We start from the raw sequence: 21,496 nt of genomic DNA on the forward strand, positions 1-21,496 counted from the left end.
ATGAGGAGAGTGTGCCCGCTGTCCCTCTGGCTCTGGATCCGCCTCGTCTCCCAGGCAGGTGAGCGCCGCCGTGCAGCGCCGAGCACCGCCGCCTGGCACGGGAGGGAGCCCGGGCGGGAGCCCGGGCGGACGGGGTGCTGCTCTGCTGTCCCCACTAGTCCCCCGGGTCCTGGCAGGGCTTGCCCATGCCGCTCCAGCCCGGCTCGCAGCGCTGGGCTTTGCGATCCCTTCCCCTCCCAATCCCCTTCCCTCCCCTTGTGCGCCGTGCAGGGCAGGAGCTGCCCCGTCTGCAGGGCGCTGGGTCCTGATTTGGGGCCAAGGTGCCCAGTGCTGTTGGGACCAGCGTGGTGGCCTGAAACGCTCTGGCGCAGTGGGGACGGGGCACGCTGGGGGAAGCTACTGGCCAGGAGCAAAGCACGCAGGCTGTTGTAGCCAGGTGGGCAAACAGAGCCCCTTGGTTTGGCTGGGGTGCCGGGAGAGCACTGGCTCCGGGCGGACAGGGGACGTGGCCAGTCCCGCCAGGGCGAATGGGGACTGGGGTGTGGACGATGCTGGGCTGTGGCTCCAGGACAGGGCAGGCGACCGGGGCACTGTCCTGTTCAGATGGGGCCTGCAGGGCACGCACAGAGACAAGGCTCGCCGGAAAAAAACCCCGGGCACAGGACACTTTAGACAAGGGGGGCCATCAATTCCTGGAGTGTAAATAGCTCGGTCGGTCCTCTGTGCCCCGGGGCTCGTTGTCGCCACGTTAACGCTGTGCTGTAACACGCCGGGAGGGGATGGCGGGTTTGTGGGTCCGAGCTGGCTCAGCTGCGAGGGGACATGGAGAGGTGTAAAATGGGTGGGCGTGCAGTGCTCCGCCAGGGGGAAGCTGGTCCCAGGAAGGACGGGCTGGACCCCGGCGGGGTGGGGTGGCTGCCAGGCGTGGGGGAGCCCCCAGCTGCCGATGCTCCGCTTGTGGCCGTGCTTCCAGAACGGCATCTGTTTGAAGCCTTTTTGGTAGCAACTTGCAAAGCAGCTCTCAGCTGTGCCCTAATCCTGTCCTGATGTGGGAGCTTGGCTGAGACTGCCAGGACATGGGCCTCGTTAGCTAATGTTCTTACAGTTCTCAAGTGGGAAACAGGGAGAAATGTGGATAGGAAAGGTCAGATGCCTCTTTTGCCCCCCCCCAGGACATGCAGTTTTCCCCCCACCGTGCTCGTTAGGGAGAGACTGATGTGTTCCTTGTTAAATGAGCGTCCAGCTGGGAGAGGAGGGGGTGCGACTGCTGCGTGGACTGGGATTTACTTGTGTTTCTTTCCCTCTCCGGTGCTGTCTGGGGATCAGAAGTCAGGCTCTGTGTTAGGAGGAGGTGAGACAGCTTTTAAAGCTGAGACGGAGAAGAATCAGGATAATGTGTAAAAGCATTGAGTTCGGAGGGACTTTGGGGTCACCTTGTCCGGCCCCTGCACAGATGCAGGGTTCATTGCTCCTGAGCTGCCCCAGACAGATGCCCGTCCAGTTTCTTCTTGGAAACCACCAATGAAGGGGATTTCCAGCATTGTCCTAGGAAGGAGCAAATCACCTAGAGCAGTTGTGCAATCTCCACTGCTGGAAGTGCTTAGGTGTGGGCGAGACAAACGGGTGTATGGGAGGGAGGGTTTAGACAGGGGATGTGGCCTTGAGCAGGGGCTGGAGCAGAGGATCCTTGGAGGTCTCTTCCAGCTCTGTTTCTATGGGTCTGTAATCCGGATTGGTCTCAACAGAGCAGCAGGCTCAGCGTGCAGCGCCTTTCCCATTTGGGAATGGATCATACCTGGCCAGTGCCAGACGGGGTCAGAGCTCTGCCGGGCTGTGTGCATCAGCCAGTGCGATACGCCCTGTGCGAGTGGCTGGCCATCACCGACTTTGGCTGGGGAGGGTCTAGCTGGTTTTCCAGCAGTGTCCTGGAAGGGGAAGAGAGAGCCTGACCAGCTGGCTATGCCCCTGGGACAAACTGTTGGGCCAGTTCTTTGAATTTGAGGGGCTCATCTCCCTAATGTCAGGGGGTAACATCCCTCTGGGGTGTCAGGGATCGTGTCTGGAGGTGCAGAACTGAGATATCCCTCTTGGCCAGCGTCCCTGCTCCAGATTCCCAGGGAGCCCTAGTTACCCAAGAGCACGTCATCCCTGTGTTTAGATGCGCCGACACCCCAGCTCCCATGGCTGCAGCACTGGTATCTGCACCCTGGAGAGGCGGTTGTGACACTTGCATCTAGTGCCGGAAGCAGTTGCATCCGCAGCTTTATTGCTTGTTAATACTGGCCATTTCTCCGATGGTCTCCCTGCAAGGATCCTGGAGTGCGCAGCCACCCGGATGCACTGACTTATTCACTCATCAGCAAGTGCCACCAGCGTGTGCCAAGAGAGGGGAGCTGTTCCCAGCATAAGGGAGCACCTGGGTAGAGAGCAATGGTAGGGGACAAAGGTAGGGGGAGAGCTGGGCACAGAGCTCTGGAAGTGTCCAGGCACCATTTAGGTCCCTACAGAGACCAAGACCACCCCTACAGACTGAATCAGATGCCTCAGGAAGCCCCCTCGAGCCCTGTGTCCCAGCAACTTGCAGGCAGGGGGGCTGCAAAGCCAGCCCATCCATTTGCAAAGGCAAAAGCACCCCAGTTGAAGGAGACGTCTTTCCCCTGCTGGGATTTGGCCCGCACGACTATGCAGACACCCCTGCTCTCCCGGCAGCTCGTAATGATGGTGGCGCTCCATGTCGCGTGCAGGGCCTGCTTCCAGCTGCGCATGGCCTCCTTGCCCCCCTGGGGCAGTACTGCCACGGGGCTTGGGGAGGTTGCCACCCCACAGGGTTTCTACCTGTGTGCCGACCCCTCCTGGCTCCGCTCTGGGGTTGCAGCCTCTCCGTGGTGGCGTGGCACTTTCCATTTCTGGCCCCCCGGGGAAGGGAAGACACAGGTATCCTACGGACAAAGAGGTGGCCTGCGAGAACCTCCCTGCAAAGCCTCCCGTGGAGGAGGAGGAGGAGAGAGAGCAGAGCTTGGCGGAGAAGACGGTATCCACCAGAGAGAGGCAGCCAGGGCAAGGGCAGCTGTCCCCAGCTCTGTTTCTCCATATGATGCTTTTGCAAACCAGGGGGGACCAATGGCTCTCGGGGCTGTGCAAAGCTGCTATGAGGTCTGGCTGTCTGGGACGAGGGCTAGACTTCTCCCTCTGATCTTAGCTGAAATCGGAGCTTCTCCACAAAGCTGTTGCTGAGTGAGAGGCCCTTGCCCTGCAACTGCAGCTGTGCCTGCGGGGCGGTGAAGACGGGGGTGATCAGAGGCCCGTCCTCCCCCTCTGCTTTGTTCCCCATGGTTTGGGGGGGATGCAGGGATTAGAATTGGCAGCCTCCTCTCTCCCAGGTTTCTCCACCAGCGGCGTGCCAACGACACCTCTTGGAGTAGGAGCTTTCTCAGAGCTGTCTGACCTCCCTTTTCCAGCTGGGTTTTGGGGGCTTGTTTCTTTTAATTCTGGCGAATGGGCCCTTTCTGCATGAGAGCTGGGGGAAGCCGCTACAGGGGAGCCCAAGCTTCTGTGTCCACTGCCAGGGGAACCCCATTTTCCAACCCAGTGACCGTGAAAGCCTGGAAGAGGGACTCTCACGATGCCACCCCAGGGACCGGGGAGCCCGTAGCTTTTAGGAAGAGATACCAGATTCCTGACCAAGTAACGGCCCATGGGCTGGCAGAGGCAGCCTGTGTGCTGGAGGAACCCCACACCCCATTTCATCTTGACCCGACTGGGTCAAAACCTGCCTAGGAGATTTGGATGCCTGATTTGCAGATCTCAGCAGCTTTTTAGAAAAGCACCTGAAACACAAGGGCGCTAGGAGAATCCAAGCCAAAGGCCTGGCTGCACGGCGGTACAGGGAGCAGCCAAGGCTTGCAGAGACGTACAGTACGGCTGCGCCTGGTGCCGTGGTCGGAAGGGGACAGCCATACGCATGGTGCTCGCGAGCTCTGCAGCACAGCCGGCTGCGTGGGACGGGGCTAGACTTTCCCTCGGATCTGAGCTGAAATCAGAACTTCTCCTTCCTTAAGCAAACCAAGTGCTGCTGCAGCTGCACTGGCATCTAGAGCCTGGTTAAATTAATCCCAGGGTTTTATTGCCTCTGGCTATGCGAGGCCTGTGTTTTGTGTTTCTGGTTGTTCGAGCAGAGGGTTAGCGGAGTCCCAAGGGGGGCTTTTCCTTTCTGGTCAAGCCCGTTATGCTGTTTCCAGCTGAACGTATTCTCGCCTGTCTGTGGTGTCTTGCTGTCGCAGCAAAATCACAGGAGTGGAGATGGCAAGTGGTCAAGTGGGCAAAGAGGCAAGAAGGCCCGAGCTCAAAGCCTGGCTCTGCCACTTGCCAGCTCTTAGCACTTGGGATACTTCAGTGCTGATGCCAGAGGTGAGGTAAGATCCCGCACGCAAAGGGCATGGGGGCAGGGGGTGAAGCCCTGGCCTCGCTAACCTGGGGATAAAGCCAGCTTTATTAAGCCATGTTTTTGCCCAGGGCAAGCACTGCGGAGTTGGGAACAAGCGGAGGAAACTGAGCTCGGTCCAGAGGGTGACTTCCACTTGAACTCCCACCTTCTCCCCTCTGCCGGCGACAGCCCTTCTTGGGGCTTCCCTCTATTCCAGGCCCTTCAGGTCTGAGTCAGTTCACTGATTCCCTTGAATGTACGGACTTAAACAGCCCCCTGTCAGGGGTGCTGTGGGGCACATCAGTACGTGGGCATCCATCTAAGGGGGTGCAGGAGGACGCGAGGTCAGTGTAACATGTGGCACGGGGCAGTGGGGAAAGACGATGGTTGCATCTGGGTGGGCACACTTGCATTTGCCTCTGGCTCTGGTGCTCCCTCCCTGAGTCTCCATGCCCGTTTTGAGGTCTCTGTCAGGGAACGAGCTGCAGACTCATTCCCGCAATACAAACGTGCTGTCCGATTGGGCAAAAGCCGTACAAGCCCACGGGGCTGTGCGTGAGAAGGACTTGGCAGGAGCTGTATCCCAGACCCCTCCACACACTCCTGGGCCTTGTTTTGGAGCAGTAAGTGGAGTGGGTAGAGTTGCACAGAGTCGGTGGGTTTTGCCCCCCTATGGCAGCCAGCGGAGAGCTGGTTTAGAGCCCCCGTCAGTGTTCAGAAGGACACAGACTAATCCCAGATGGCTTCGAGAATGGAGTAGATTCAACCACTCCCGTGGGTTCACGTGCAGGCTTAATGCAAACATTAAACAGAGAAACTGCCTCCAAAGAGATAAAGTAGCTGAGTGAGACGGTGCAATCTATTTTTCATGAACCCTGTTTATAGCAATCCCTTGCTTTTAACACTCCCACCAGCAGGACCGGACTTTTTCATTGCTGTAATGCAGCAAATTGACTGCCCCTGTACCAATGAACACCCTCTTTTAGTGGATGTTTTCCCTTGCTGTGGAGTGGGGGGTGTATGAGGGGGGCGCTATATTTCGGAATGATGCTTTGGGGTAGAAGACTTAGACGTGAATTCTCATTGTGCAAATCCAACAGCCTGCAGGGGTGAAAGGGTTAATTATTTTGCACTTTGGAGACTCCAGTTCACTGGGTGAAAGTCAGCTGGTGCGTAAGAGTCAAGCGGCATTGGCTTCCCGCTCGAATGGTAGCGCGACACCAAGTGACGTAGCGCCCCGCTCGCAAGGGCACCATCCCTCTTTGGGTTAAACCGAGCGATGGGGCGGCAGGGCTGGGATACCCGCCATACTGGGCAGACTAGCTAGGTGGGATCAGCCGTGGCCGGGAGCCCCCAAAGGGTTAAGTGAAGATGAGTGGTCCTGATGCCAGGCTGGGTGTCCAGGTTCTCCTTGGTGGAGGTCAGCAGTGGTTCATGGGAAAGGAAAAATTGGCAGCTGGGCCGGATGTTCCTGCATTTCCCCTTTTCCTGCAGCCGCCTGCACGACGTTCCTTATTTAGCTTTCCTGACGGACAGGAGGAATCGAATGGCGGAAACTGTCACTGCCTGATAACAGTTCAGGGACCCCTTTATGGTGGGCGGAACAGCAGGGAGCAGGGCAGCTTTCGGTCTATCCAGGATGGGAGAAAGAGGGCAGCTTGGGCTGCCCCTGCTCCAGGTTTCCATTGGCTGTGATATAAGCACTCCCTCCGGGCCCGGGATGGGGAGGGAGGCGACTGCCAGCCCCTTCCCTTGGCCTTGTTTACTTGTTTGTGCACAAACCCCCAGATCTGAGTTAAAAGGCAGTCAAGGATGAGGAACGATGACCTCTTTGTAGCATGCTCAAGCGGGGTGTGTGGGGCAAGGGGAGATCCGGGAGGACGGCCACCTGGCTGGGCTCCAGGGCCAGGCAGAGCTTTCCACCCTTAGTGCTGGGGATGTGACATGCAATGGGGTGGGTGGAGATGAGCGTGATGGCCTGGTGACATGGCCAGGTCAGCTACAGAAGAGGGGGTGGAAGAACAGGTCTGTGCATGTGCCGTTCCATGTGCCTGTGCCCAGCGCAACCCCAAGGACCACACGCCTGCAACTGAAGCCATCCAGCAGATAAGCCCGGCCAAGGGAAAGTCCACCAGATGGTTCCCCTTCCCCCATCTTCTGGTGGTAAAAGATGCATTTCATTGGTGAGGAGGTTAATGAAACGCCAGGAGCACATCTGTTAGAAAACAACCATCCCCTAAGCACCTGGGGTCCCGAACAACTGTCTGTATTGTGATGTGTCCATTGATTTTGAGCTTGCATCTGTGGAGGCTGTTAAGCAGCTCTCATACCAACCACAGTTTAGTTTCCATAGTAATTAATAGGTTGCAAAGGGGGAACATGTCCAGGAGAGGAAAGGGCAAGCATCAAGCAAGATGAATGGTGTAAAAAATTGGATGAGGCACTAGATCATACTCTCCGTTCTCCTGTGCTGCTGCTGAGGAGTGGTGCCAGCACCACTGCAGTTAGGATCAGGCTGCGGGACAGCGGGGAGCTCTCCATCACGTGCTGCCCTCGAAGCTTCACCTTCACACTCTGGTGCAGAGCTGTGCAAGGCTGGGGTACTGCCCAAGCACATTGCACCTGGGGATGGCATAATCTCTTCTGCGGAGTGGAGCCTTTTGATTCCACGTGCATGAGAGGAAGTGCCCGGGCGCAGAAGGGCATGTGCCATATTCAGCTTCACCCGAACAAACAGGAAAACGCTCTTTCTCCAGCACTTCAGTGGGGCCCATACTTACACATGCTTCACTTCAGCCTTCCCTGGGGCTGCCATGCATCTAGTAAAGTCCATGCACAAGGGCCCAAGTCACCATCCCAGAGTTATCGTTGTAATATCTAAACAGCTCGTCCTCTTCTGTGCACGTCAGTGCTTGTAAATGAGCTCGTTTTGGGCTTCTGCAACCGCTGCATGCGGATTCACAAGCAGGAAGTTTCTGAGTTGCGAGGGCAAGTGTGGGAGGAAACCAAAATTTTCAGTGATGCTCAAGTACCGCTTCCAGCCGAGGCACTTGCAAGCTCAGTTGGTGAGCAATGAAAGCAAGACCGCGTGACTTCCCTCCCCGATCCCAGCTGAATGCTGCTGCTTCAGCTCAGTGCTTGCGGAGAACTGATTGTGATCAGAATAATGACTCCTCGGGCCCTCTGAGAGCAGAAAAAGAAGCAAGATCTATGGAGCAAAGGGTTTGCTTCAGATCATTCATTTCTCCCATGCTGTTGCATCCTATAGCAGGGCCGGCCAGCTTCTAAGTACCCGGGGGCCAAGTGCCCCATGGGCCAGACCACGGCAAGTCATGGGCCCCCAGGGCTGCATGCTGTGAAGACAACCCCCTTTCCCCTCCTGCTTCCCTGCGAACCCAGACCCCCTGCCCTCCTCCCTGCTACTGCTGCACTGCCCCAAGCTCCCCCTCAGCTCTGCGCGCCGTGCACCCACTAGTTGGATGGCCCTGCCCTGTAATACAGCACCGTCCCGTTCACACCAGGATGCTCCGACTGCCAGCTAGGTGCATTTACACACCTACTATGACCCATGAATGCTTGTACCTATGTCCCCGTACACATGCCAGGAAAGCAGCAGTGCCCATCTGGTGCCTTGCTGTTTACGCTGGCCCACGCCCTTTTCCTCGCTGATGGCTGGAAGCTTGCCTCATTTCCACTATGGCAGCTAGCAGCTGCAGGAAGGGATGAACCCAGCCCGGCAGATGGTACAAAGACAGAGCAGCATAAACCAAAATAACTGATGGCCAAGGCCTCGGGAGACGTGGAGGAGATAGGCCACCGTGGCATCAGGCTGAGCGAGCACTACCGAAGGAAGGAAGCTTTTATTATCAGGCCAGATCCTGAAGTCCTTCAGTTTTATGGTGGCGAAGTCCTTGATGACTCCACTGCGAGATCTGCCTCTGGTCAGCTGAAACAAGGGCTTCAGAATCTGGCCCCTAGCAAACAGTATTGTTTGCCGAGCGTGTCCACCAGCACCCAGCGTCTTTCTGCAGGCGGCTCAGACTCTGAGCAACCGCTTGCCCTCTGCGCAGCGTGTGCATTGCTTTAAAAGAAATCTGTACATCTAGATATATAGATACAGTATATAGATAGGTATCTAGATAGCTTGATCTAGATCTACATACCGTATCTATATATATAGATCAACTTAGAAAGATATATAGATAAATACCTAGATATATAGATACAGTATATAGATCTATATATAGATAGATATCTATCTATAAACTGTATCTATATATTTAGGTATCTATCTAGATGCAGTATCTAGATCTGTATCTAGATATATAGATCAATTGAGGTAGATAGATAGATGTATAGATAGATATCTATAATGCATTTACTTTTCTGGTGGATTAAGATAAACAGAGACCTGAGCTGCTCTTCTGCTACTGGACGTGCTTCTGGAAGCCCTGATTAGATGTACACAATTATGTAATGAATCAGAAGGTTGATGAGAGCATGTCTAGAGATTCATGAGCACCAAGAGGCCTGCAGAGAGCTTGAAAGCACTTAATTGGGCAGAGGGCGTTGTAGAGGGCACGCAGGCTCTTCAGGGGACGAATATGTCCATAAGAGTATACTATTTTATTGCCTTCTTCCCTGCAGGAGACGTGAGAAAGGGGCATAGTTGTATCTTAAGCCTGCAAAATGGACATGAGATGATGGCACAAAGGCTTGTGGAAGGTCCCCTGGCACATGCACACTTTGAAGCCCCCGAAAGGAAAGGCATGTGCCTGCTGGTTAAAGGAAGGGACTGGACATCCAGGACTCTGCTCTGTCCTTCAGTTAGCAGCATTTGTTCCCTACTCTGCCTTGGACTCAGTTTCCACATCAGTAAAATACTGAGTCCTGCTGAGATGTGCTTTGGGTGGTCAATAACTCTGGATATACATATTGACCAATGCAAAGCTTAAGTCAATAGTTTTCTTGCAGGACAATAAATCTTGAGATTCAAAGAAACAAGAAGTCAATATCAGAATTGTTATTTCCATTCATTGCTGTCGTTCAAAATAGCCAGTAGGCAATTCCATGTAACTGCATTAACCGATAGCAGGGGTTGTTTTTTTTTTTTTTTTAAATTCCTCTTTTAAAATTGCATCATAAAGAGCTGAAGAAGTCAGATGCCCAGAAAAATCCATGTTTCACTTGCTGGTAAATGGATTTGAGTTGACATCAACTCAACAGAATGAGTAGGGATGTATGGTTTGCATATGGTTTCCATTGGCCAGGACTCCTTCACACCTCAGCTTGATTTGTTTGGCAGAAGCTTGGAGATCTTTGGGTGGAACATGCTCAGCGGAAAGCAGCAGCATCACGTTGTGGAGGCAGATGCCTTGCCTGCATGCAGACATGCCCAGCTCAACTACCAGTGAACCATGAAGTGATTTCAATGCAAATCTGTGTTGAATCAGTTCTCCTGCTTTGGTCTAAGAGTGCTTCTTTCAGTTTAGCTCACTATGACCAAAAGGGACATTGGAAGGGTGTGCTGAGTGCCCTGCCTTGCATGCAGCTGCCTAATTAATGAAGGCAAGCAGAAATCATTTGTGCCCTTGAGTGCAAATCACAGAGCTGTTGGTGTGCAGCCAGTACAGGGAGGGAAGGACTGAGGTTATTCTAAACAGTCTGCGGATGATCTGCCTTAGCTGGAGCCAGCCTGTTGGCAGCAATGAAGTCCAAAAAGAAGAAGCCAGTGTAGGTGGGATCTCAGAACCTAAGATTGCTCTCCTAGGTCAGGTTGGTCCAGGGACAGGTCCTTAACATCTTCCATATCCCCTTTGGGGGGAAAGAAAGTGGCTTCAGCTGCCTCCTCCATCCCATCTCCCCTCGCCAAACGCAATGGCTGCACTAGAGTCGGACCTGTCCTGGGATCGGTATGCCGTGCAGCAGTGTTGACTTGTGCACAACTTGCGCCTGACTGCAGTTCCGCAGGACAAGGCCTGCGCTCACCGTGTGCAGCGTTTCATAAGATTTGCAGTCCCTCGCCGCCCCCGGCTGCTTAGACAAATCATGTCCAATGCTGACTGAAAGCGCTTAATCCCCCAGGCCTCCAGCCTCCAAAGCAATAACAAGATCTGGGTGGCATCTCCCAGAACTTATCAGTGGGAGAGAGGGAGCACCAGGATCCATTTTGATATGGGGGGTAGAAACACCAGCCAGTCTTTACTGAAGATAAGAGCCAGTGGCTGTGTCTGAGCTGCTCTTTAATGGTTATTGCTGTGATGGAAGGCAGAAGATGCTGTGCAGCATTGGCCTCCCAGCAACCCTCACCCAAAGAGAGCAATGCTTAAATACAATACCAGATTTAAAAAAAAACAGTAATAAAGCCATCCCCAGATGAACTTGAGAGACTTATGCAAGGGTAAAAAGATGTATCTGTGATGAACCTGCTGAGCAGGACCTGGAGGAGGTAATTGCCCATGCACTTAGAAAGGCAGAGCTGCAATCCTGTGGCCTCTCTCCCTGCACAGATGTTTTTTCCTGCCTTCAGGGCTCAGCCCAGTTCTCCAGTCTCAGCAGTGTTTCATCCTTGATGCTCCCTGAGCACTCCCAGGGTAATGCATGATACTGGTACTGAGGACACTAATGGAAGTGGGAAGGGACATGCTGTTACTCTTTCCACCTGCAGAATAAACAAGGTTATCAGTAGCGCTGGTGGACATCCAGTCCAACCCCTGCTCCAAGCAGGACCAGCCCCAACTACATCATCCCAGCCAAGGCTTTGTCTACCTGGGTCCTAAAAACCTCCAAGGATGGAGAGTCCACAGGCTCTCCAGGTAACCTGTCCCAGTACTTCATCACCCCCCTAGTGAGAGAGTTTTTCCTAATATCTAACCTCAGCTTCCCTCGCTGCAACTTGAGCCCATTGCTCCTTGTTCTGCCACCTGCCCGCACTGAGACCAGTCCAGCTCCATCTTCTTTCCAACCCCCCTGCAGGGAGGTGAAGGTTGCTATCAAACCCCGCCTAGGTCTTCTCTTCTCCAGACTAAATAAGCCCAGTGCCCTCAACCGCTCCTCACAAGTCATGTGCCCCAGCCCCTTTCATGAGCTCTTAGCAAAAGACCTCTCTGAGATTGATCTCAGGGAGTGTCTATGCGTTCCCCTCACCTTATACAGCAGTATGCGGCAGTGCAGCAGCGGAGCGCTGTGCGTGCACCGCTGCACGTGTGCCGGCAGCTCCCGTGGGCATCATTCCCATTGCAGGCCTGTGCTCTAATCCTGCACGTCGGCCAGGGCTTCTCCCGCTCCTTCACGCTGCCCGCAGGAGGGCTTTGTGCCTCCCAGCTCTGCTCAGGGCTGCGAGAGAGTGGAAACGGGCAAGGCCTGTGTTCCCCGTGGGAATCCTGCCGTGCGTGGCAGAAGCATCTGGTGGTAGAAACATCTGCCAGGAGAGCTGGCTCCCATTGCTGGTAGAGGAACATGAGAGGTGTGTGCTTGTGGGCAAGCCGTTTGGTCTGCGAGGCTGCGCCCACAGGGACCTGAGCTCCGTCTGTTCCCGGGTAGTTGTGCTGCGGTCTCACCCGGAGAAGCAGATCGAGATGTCCAGGCATTTTAGGACAAGCTCTACTATTATTTCTGCTCCTTACATGGAAGTCATTAGCATATGTAAACACTTCCTTTCTATTGTGTTTGGTGGTGTGCATCCCTGGGCTGGGTTATATGGCCTGGGAAAGGTCCTTCAGTAAGAAAACAACTATCAAGCCATGCCTCTCAAGAAAGGCATCATTTGCCTGTGTATACAATCCTGGGAGTCTTTTTCAAGCTGCTTAAAAAGCATGTCTTCACCTTGCCTGCCTTCAAATTGCTCCTGAGCATGGTAATAGAGTTTGCTCTTGGGAGCTCCGCTGGGATATACCACGCAAGACATTTCAAAGCCCGTCTTCTCTTGCAAGGAATGAAAGGAGTCTCCTGTCTGCAGGTGCTCTGCTGTGTGGCAGGCAATGGAGATATCTGCGCAGGTGTCAAGCAATAAGCGGGTCTCAACCTTAACCAGAGTGATGCTGGCGCCTCCCTCGACTTCACTGCTTGCCTTTGGGGCTCTGATAGCTATCACGTCTTATTAATAAAATCATGCCTGGCTTGCTGTCGCAGCCGTATGCTGAGAAGAAAAGGGACAGAGCGTGGTCTTTCTGCTTCCCTTGAAATCAAGGAGCTCCTCACGTGAGCCAAGGTCACAGGATGGGTCATTTTCTTCCCAACTGCCCCTTTACATGTTGGTGTTAGCATCAGGGACCGTTTACAGTCCTGCAAGTCAGGTGGGGCTCTTCTCCAAATGCTGTGGCATGAGGTCCCTGTCACTTGCTCACCTGGACCTCGTTCTTCAGCAAGATCCATAGAGCAGCGTGGCCGGGGCTTGCATCAGCTCGTCAGACTGGGGATGGTGCCTATCAGATGCTGGAGAGGGTGGCAGAAAAGGCCCCTGGCCAGTGCTTGACTTGGGGGGTGACATTCCTCTCTGCCCCTAGATTGCTGCACATCTCCCTGGACTCTTCCTTCGTGCCTGGTCTGCTGCATTGACACGCTCACAGAAGTCTGCAGGGCAGGTGGAGGCATCCCTGCTGCCATGTCCACATAGATGAGATCCCTCATTGCCTCGTACCTGAGTTTTTCATTCCTCTGCCAGAATAACTTGCACAGGGAGCGTATGTGTGAGAATCGGAGCAAGTGCCCTCTCGCTGTCTGAGTTGTCTACACCTCTTAATTCTACACAGAGCAACCCGCTGCTACACTTGCACAGCCTCCCGTAGTTATTATCTGTGTAAATACACCGTGTGCTGGCTTTTGCAAATCCTACCCATGAGACCCCGCGAGCTTAGAGCCTCCTCTTGCTATTAGTTTGCTCCTCGTTAAACTCTTCTTCCTTCCCAGCATCCGCCCCCCTCCACTTGCTCATTCCCCTCATATGGTCTTGAACAACTCCTGTTCCTTTGCTCTGCATTCATTTTCTTTATGGAGCTATGGTGATTTGTCCTTCCCTCCTGCTTTTCCTCCAGGGCCGGCTAGCTCATCTGCTTTCAAAGCTGTCTCTCTCTCGAGGTCTCACCTGTCCTATCTAATCTGCTTGCATACCCCTGTATCCTCACAGCACCCTTGGGAGGCTGGGCCATGCTCTTTTCCCTGTTGTCCCCAAGTGGTTTGCCCGATATCTCCAAGGAGGGGTTGGACTCGGGTCCTGCACATCTAGGACTATCCCCTACTTGCTGGACTTCCCTGCTGTTTCTTGCATCTTCTTTTCAAATCATTTCTAACCACTTGATGTCCCTTCTTCTGTGGACCAAGTAGGGGTAGGTTTCAAGGTGGCCACGCCAGGGGGGCAGAAAGGAGAGACGAACCCTGCTGTTGCTCTTTTGCTTTGGGGACCTGGATTAATTCCAGTTTATAGTTCCTCAGCCGGCACTGGTGCTGCAGCCCCTCTCAGGGGGCATTTGGGGCCCTCTGACTCCTGTCCAGCCTCTGCTTATACCTTCTGCCTCCCCACGGGCCAAATCCTAACATCCTGGTTCATTTTGAAGCCCTTTCCTCAGAGGGAGTGTTTCCTCAGCAAGGACTTCAGGAGTTTGGTCCATGAGTAAGCTCATGGTATTGAACCCAGCTGGGCACGTGGGCATACACGGACCTCCCCTGTCTGTAGAGAGGTGGCTAGCTGCGTCAGTCTGAAGTCAGGCGAAAGGCCAGGTAGATTTGCACCTGCAGGCTATAGAATAACTACATTAGAGATGCGTAAGCTTTCGTATGCAGCAGGTTGCTTCATCAGATGCTGAGAGTGTCTCTCCCCATTCCCGTCTGTCTGTCCAGGGCCCTACTCTGGTTTTCTGTCTGGTTATAACCGATTCCTGTCCTTCCTTGCTGCCTCACATCACCATTATCGCTGCTGCCTCGCCTTCCTCTGACAGTCATTTTGCTTTAGCTGGTTCTTTGTCATCGGCAGCTTAGCCATTTTGCGCATCTGGCCATCTCTTCTGTCTCCCACCAGCATCCACCCACGCTAGGGTCTGCATAATTGTGTAAGCACTGAAGCCCCTTCACCATTGCCCATTGTACCCTGCTTTTCCCCTCTCGTGGGAGGAGGGACAAGGTATGGAATATGCCCCTCTTTGGGCTTGCCTGTTCTGCAAAGCCTCTACTTACGTTGCTACACGGCATGGCTCTATCAGCACAGCCTCTGGTGAAGATGTAGCCTATGCCAGTCAGGGGTTTTCTTCACCACCTCCCTGAGCAATATAATCAAGCTGACCAGTGTCCTTTTCTTTGGCTGCATCCACAAAAGGAGCTTTGTTGGCAGTGTTGGTTATTGGGTATAATCACACCCCTTTCTGGCCTGGCAAACCTGTGCCATGAAGATCTGGGCTTCACCTCCTGCTGCTAAACGCACCAGGTCATGCTCATTGCAGCAAAGGCACCAAGAGCTCTGCCTCTGTAGACGAAGGCATAGTTTGGCCCTGTATAACCTCCTGGTTTATCCCCTTTGCTGTTGCATTCCTCCTGCGGTGGAGCATTGCTGTTTTCCTCCTTAAATGGAAGCAAAGAAAGATGCTGGGGAAAGGCGCTGGCATGGCCAAAGCCTCTCTTTCGTCGCAGGATGGATTCATCTTGGGCCAGGGCAGTGCAAGCTTCCCCCAAGACATCCTTGTCTGTCCTCAGCAACCACTAGAACAAAGCTTGACCCTCCTGGCTGACCCTGAGGTGGGTTCCTCTGCTGAGACTGCCATCTGCGACATGGACACTCGTCTGCTGAGAGCTGGCCTGGGACCAACTGCTCGTTTCACGCAGGCCATCAGTCAGGTCTCCGACCTACTGATCGTTCCCAATATGGGCTTGGATCCCTTGTGACTAGTGACCTGCCAGTGAAATTGTTTCCCATTACCAAACCCTGGAGCCACCGAGTCCCCATGCTCTTTATGCTCCTCATTAAGTGCATCCCGTTGGAACAGAGGAGAGTAGCAAGATGAACTTGCAAGAAAAAGGAATGGAAAAGGACCAGGGAGGGGAGACTGACAGGCTCTGAAAGGAAGGAGGGTGATTTTTAATTGAGTTTTGCAAAGGTTGACCCTATGACCGATGAAGGCCACATCCCAGAGGCCAGTCTTGTACACTGATGGGGGAGAAGATTTCTGCTTGCGCTGCCAGGCAGTATCAGCACCTGTCCTAGTAAGGATGGCTACCATGCAGCCCTGCAAGCTACTCTAGACACTTTGAAGCCTTATGGATTTTGAGGGCCACCTTTTTCTCTCCCTTGGGGAATGCATCCAATGATCAAGGCAGGTCTAAGTCCTGCCAAAAGGTGCTGGGTACGTCCTGCCCACATTGCCTAGTCCTGTGCCTTGCTGAAAACCCATGCCGCGCTCCCACGTGTCGGGGCGCGGAAGCAATTCTGCGCTGGTTAGTTTCTACTAGGAAATAGCACACACAGATGGCTGGAGCATCCTCTATCTCAAAGGCAGGAAAAGGATTCTCTGGCTTGAAGTGGGCAGCCAACAAATGCAAACCAATTCAGGGATTTGGGGACCAAACAAAGAGGCGTCTGGCCAGCCCCTTGCCAGTGAACGAGGAGGTGGGCTGGCCAGGGTTGGCTGGTCAGCCGGAGGGGAAGTGAACTGTCTCAGATGTGCGGAGAGCATCCCTCACCAGTGCAGAGCCGCAAACATCCAACTCCCCTGGGGCCCGGAGAGGCTGCTGACAGCACAGATCCTAGAGGAGGTCTGCAGGGTGGCCCCGGCTGACCCGCTGCTCTGGGCCGGACATGTGGCTACCTGACAGAGGCTAACTTTGGCTCGGGACATGGCCTCTCTGGGAGGATGGAGCAGGGAGCGAGTGGGGAGGGGAGGGAGCGTTGGGGGAAGGGAGAGGAAAGGCGGCAGGAGACAGAAATGCAAACATGGCCTGATGGTCATAGCATGGGGGGAGGCAAGGAGGAAAACGCAGGGTAAACCTGGCAGGATCGTGCAGGAAACCAGGCTGGAGCGAAGCAGGGTGATGAGGAGAGAGCTTCCTGCAGAGGCAGAGGGAGAAAGACAGACAGATAAACACTCCCAGGCAGAGGAACTGATGCTGTTCCCCAAGCTGAGCAAGGGTGCTGGAAGGCTTGGCGATGCCTGGACAGCTGGAGGGTTGGCTGCCCTGCTCCCCTGCCGCCTCTCCCTCCACAGCAGACCTGGTGCACCCCGGAGAGAGGAAAAGCTTCCCAAGGGCTTGTACAAATAGCAGTGCTTTGTTAGAGCAGCATTTGTGTGAGGACCTGAAGTCACCTGCCCCCACTCCTCTGTGAGGTTGGCAGATGTCACCAACTCCAGTCGCGTACTCTAGCCATTAGGTCTTAGTGCTCCACTACCTCCCAAGGGCTTCAGCGATGCAGCATCATAGCAGAAACATCTATGTTTAGCTTCCTGAGGGGGCCATGTGGCCAGCTTGGTGCTAATTTGATGCATTGAGATACCTCGCTTGCCTCCGTAGGAAGCCCTTTGAAGTGTGTGTTTGTGTGTGCAAGTCTCCTATTGCGATAAGAAAGTCTATGGCTCTAGGCCAAAGGGGTTCTTGAGATCACCAGCTAAGTACTGGGAGTGCCTAGGTCGGGGTTCAGACGCCAGGTTTGCCACAACCTGACTTCTCCTACGTCCTCGAGCCTGCCAGTCCCAGCTGGGTTGGGGGTACCGCCAGTCCCAGCTGGGTCGGGGGTACCGCCTGTCTCATAACAAGCCCCGGTGCTAACAGGAGCTTTTCAACAGGAGTGTTGCCGTGTTGTAATGCAACGATTGTGCCCAGTGGACTCCTTCTGCCCTCTCAGCCCTGCTAGGCTGCTCCCACCGCATTCTCCATCCCTCAAAGGAGCCCAGGGAGCTAGAGGATGCTCCCTGGCGGAGCGGTGCTTGCAGACGGTAGGTCTCGAGGGGACAGAAGTAAGTCTCAGAGAGCAATGCCTCTCCTCCTGGTCAGGCTTCCTTCTGGTCTCACTTGCATCGCCAGGAAAAGGGTGACAAGGTGCTGTCATTGCTTTGAAAGGCCTCCTCGCATGGGGTGTGCATTGAAGAGGAGGGACAAGGGAATGGGGGAACAGGAGAGAGGGAATTAGGTGTTTCCAGACTCCAGCGGGATTCTTTCTAACCCATCCATGTGGATGCCTCGTGATAGGACAAGGATACCAGCCCCTTCACTTCTGAGCTTTGGACAAGGCGCTGACAGCTGTAAGCAGCCCTATATCTACGGTGCTAGCTGAGCCCTCGGCCCGAACCCTGTGTAGGACAGGGCAAGACACGGACTGACCTGCTGCTGCGTTGCGGAGCAACTTGACTGACCCTTGTGAAACAGGGAGCACATTGGGCATGTCTCTTAAGCAGCTCGTTAAGAGCACAAGAAAGGGAGGCAGTGCCTCTGCCCTTTGTGGGAACCAGCCGTTTTCTGGGATTCCTGCTTTCAGTTGTTGGTTATGCACATGTATTGCTGTAGCATCCTAGCCTGACCCTGTCCTCTCTGCTGGGATCCTTCTGAAATGGTCACATTGAATCCGGGCTCACCTTATTGCTACTCGTTTCGTTGGCTAGCATTTAAAGACTGCTCCATGCTGCCGGAGTGCTTCTGTCCTGCATTTAGGACGGGTCATCCTGGGTGACGGACAGGGGGAACCTCACCTGCTGTGCATCTCCATGGGGTTTGATCCCAGCTGTAGCTAGAGCTGGCAAGGGCCGGTTTATTCAGTTTTCAACCTTCAGCGCTGTGTCATGCCGTTGCAAACAAGCCTTCCTCACCCTTTGGCTGTCCTTTCTTATGACATGAGTAACTGTGAAGAGGAGGAGATGTCAGCTGTGCATTCAAATTCCCCCTGTCGACCTGCCAGCTCCCCTGCTCGATGCGTGACAGCCACATTCTGCTTTTCAAACACGGCTCCAAGCTTCCCCTGGAGAAGAGAGGAGGACTCAGCCTGCTGCAAGAACTTCAGCCCAGTGGGTGGGAAATGGGGCGAGCTTTGTCTGCAGCACGTGGATCGAGTCACATAGAAGTACTAGGGGCCACATTTCCCATTGCTTTATATAAGGGGATATACGATGCTACTACATCAGAGAGGTGATGATCTGCACTGGCCTCGTGCTCTGCTAATCTGCTCCCCAGTGTTCAGAGTGGGGGGGAAGATGGCTCTGGACTGGGAAGTCCTTTAGGGCCAGCATGGACAAGCTTCCTTCATGCACCAGCTGCCTGCACCTACAGCGGGACACGTCTCCAGGTGAGAGCTGTCGCTGGATGTGTGAGAGGACAGTTGGGTCTGTCCAATCTTCGGCCTCTTCTCAGGGCTCTGATGGGGGTGCCACTTTTTGAAGTGGCTTTTTTAGCGGTGGCTGCTAATTCTCCTCCAAGCGGCCACCAAATGCTGTATATGTTTCCCTCCAGTGGACTAAGGCAGCTCTCCTGGTCCTAGCCTCTGCTGACTAGGAAACAGGTGTCTCTCGCCTCCTCCTTTCTGCTTTGCTAAGTAAGGCTGAGAAAGGGGGGAAGGTCATAACGTTTGCTTGGCTGAGAGCTTGCTCCAGCCTCCTTGCTGTCCAGAAGGGCAGTTTTACTTTTCCAGGTGATGGTATAAGCGGTGAACACGGGGAAGGCAGTTCTGCCAGGTTTCCTGACCCGTGGAAGGCCTGGAGGGGTGGAACAAGGGGTCTTACTGCGCTGGCAATGAGATTCAAAAGCTGAAGGCATTTTGCATTGTGAAGCCCTATTCTGACAGAAGTGTCAGGGAGAGGAGGAGGTATTGTCACTCCCCCGCAAGTGGCATGGGGGAGCACTGCAGATCAGCTCTGCTCCTCCTTTCCTGCCTATGCAGGGGGTCGGACTCGATGATCTATTGAGGTCCCTTCCGACCCTAACATCTATGAATCTATGAATCCTCACCGTGAAGGGCAGCAGAGAAAGGAGTGGGCTGGGGAAGTGCAGGCAATTCGGGCTGCCGGGGAGCACAGCAGCTTGCAACAGCAGGAACCCAGGCTTGCAAATCTGCGATGCAAAGGGAATCACAAATCTGTGATGCATGTCCAGCCATCCTGGTGTCTCCGCAGCTGCTACCTGAGACCTGGTTTGGTTTCCTACTTGCACCCTCTGAGGCTGGGAGATTTGTCAGCCCCTGGGACAGGAGATGCTTCCAACTGCTTTGCAGCATGATGTCCGTGTGCAAACCAGCCCACCCAGCCCAGGGCTATTGAAGAGTTCCCATGAGGTAACACTAAGGCAATGACTGATCTCGGGCACCCCAGTATCTGCAACTGAGTTTGTCCCCAACGTGCACAGTGTAACCAAGCGTAGATTTAACCTCCTCCAAGCTCTTTACGATTGAGGCAGGTCTGTGTTACCCTTTACAGAGGGAGGCCGAGGCACTGAGAAATGGAGCGACTCGCATGGGTGGCTTTGAACCCAAGGGGTCGGCGTGACACGTGGGGCTTGCTCAGCGCACTTTTGCAATCGCATGGCAGCGGAGGCTTGAATGAGAAAGTGGAGATTGGGGGGCTTCCCTGGTGTTCCCAGGCACAGAGATCATCACAATGGTCCAAACTCCATTGGGTGCAAGCTCCCACCAGTGGAACTGTGTGTGGACGAGATCTGCGTACTGGCAGAGGGTTGGGTCTTGTCCCTTTGCCACGGGTGGAGCAGAAGGAAAAGCGCCGTGTTTCTTTCTTAGCTCTTCTTTTGACACGGAAATCTCTGCGTAGCAGCAAGGGGTGCACCATGCACGTGGGCAGACCAGTCCGGACCGTGGGCCTGGGTGGCATCGGAGACACAAAGGTTCATGCCTTTCAATCAGCCCCTAGCCAGGGGGTGGGCTCGGAGCGGGTGGGGAGGGGAGTGGAAATGCATGGCCTTGTCCTGACACTTCTGGTGCTGACATCACCCATCAGCAGTAACCTCCGCTCTTGTTGACATAAGGAACTAGCCCAACGGGCCGTCTAGACATGGATTTGGCTGCCAACGTATCCGCTAATATCTGGAAATGCTCAGGGCTCGGCTTGAAGGCAAACAAGGCAGGAGGAAAATGCCATTTCCCGTGTTAGAAAAGAAAATAGATGGATTTAATTCCACTTGTTGAAGCTGGTTCCCCACTCCCTTCCCCGCCTTCAGGACTCTCCCATTTCAGGGCCGTGCTCTGGAGCAGCTGCCCTTGTTAGATGCCAAAGCCACACGGGAAGGGCCAAACTCACCTGCTGACTCTGCACCGGTGTCAACTTGCACCGCTTGCAAGCGCCAGGGAGCTTCAAGCCCAGGGGCAGCTCGGAGTCTGGGGGAAGTGGAGGTGAGATAAGAAACAGGAAAACGGTCAAGGAAGAGCAAGAGGAAATGGAGGCAAAAGAAGGAAGAGAGCAGAGAAGAGAGCGGGGGAGAAGATGTGGGGACAGGAAGGGGGGAAGAAGAGAAGGGGGATCCGCAGACCTGGGACTGGGAGCAGGAGGGAGGAAATCGGAGCGGTGGGCCCAGGGCCGGTGACCGCTTGGCTGAATGTTGGACGCTCCAGCTCTGGAAATCCTTATTGCAGCCACTTGCAATAAGATGTGCCGCAGCTGAAAAGCCCATTTATTAAAAGGATCCTGGAAGTGAGGGGTATCTCAGTGTGGGGGGGGTCCTTTGGGGTTGCCCGATAACCAGGCCGATGGCAACCAGAGGGATTCAACACAGGCCAGGACAAGAAAGGAGGTCGGTGCGAGGGACCGTGTGAGCTGGATCGCTCTCTGGAGAGGAGCTCAGCGGGGCTGCCTCCTGCAAGAGGGAGGGAATGGGAGGCAGAGACATGCTGGAGCCATTCGAGTGGGCTAACCATGACGAGACGGGGAGTGGAAGCAGAAAGCATTGCTGAGTGGCAAAGACCAAAGCACGCTCGCATCTGCCCCTGACATACTTGGCTCCTCCACTCTCGCCTGCCCCGGCCCCACGTGGGCAGAAGGTCCCGTCAGCAGCCCTCTCTGAGCTGCACGGCATTTCAGGACAGCGTTGAGCTGGCATCCGTCAGGTGTGCCTCCCTGGGAGCCAGTCGGGTCACGCTGGGGGACCTCAGGGCACCAGGCGACTCTT

General features: G+C 54.5%; 1 protein-coding gene across 2 annotated transcripts in view; it reads left to right on the top strand.

Moving 5' to 3' along the window:
- FLT4 (fms related tyrosine kinase 4) overlaps positions 1–21,496 on the top strand; it is a 75,509-nt gene continuing 54,013 nt past the window's right edge. Inside the window, exon 1 of one of the 2 annotated variants that reach the window (XM_025200990.1) lies at positions 1–58. In XM_025200990.1, the coding sequence (XP_025056775.1) occupies positions 1–58 (58 nt within the window). The remainder of the gene's footprint in view (positions 59–21,496) is intronic. The other variant, XM_025200991.1, reaches the window with a different exon arrangement.

The sequence above is a fragment of the Alligator sinensis genome, unplaced genomic scaffold (assembly GCF_000455745.1).
Source record: "Alligator sinensis unplaced genomic scaffold, ASM45574v1 scaffold550_1, whole genome shotgun sequence".
NCBI classification, from domain to species: Eukaryota; Metazoa; Chordata; order Crocodylia; family Alligatoridae; genus Alligator; species Alligator sinensis.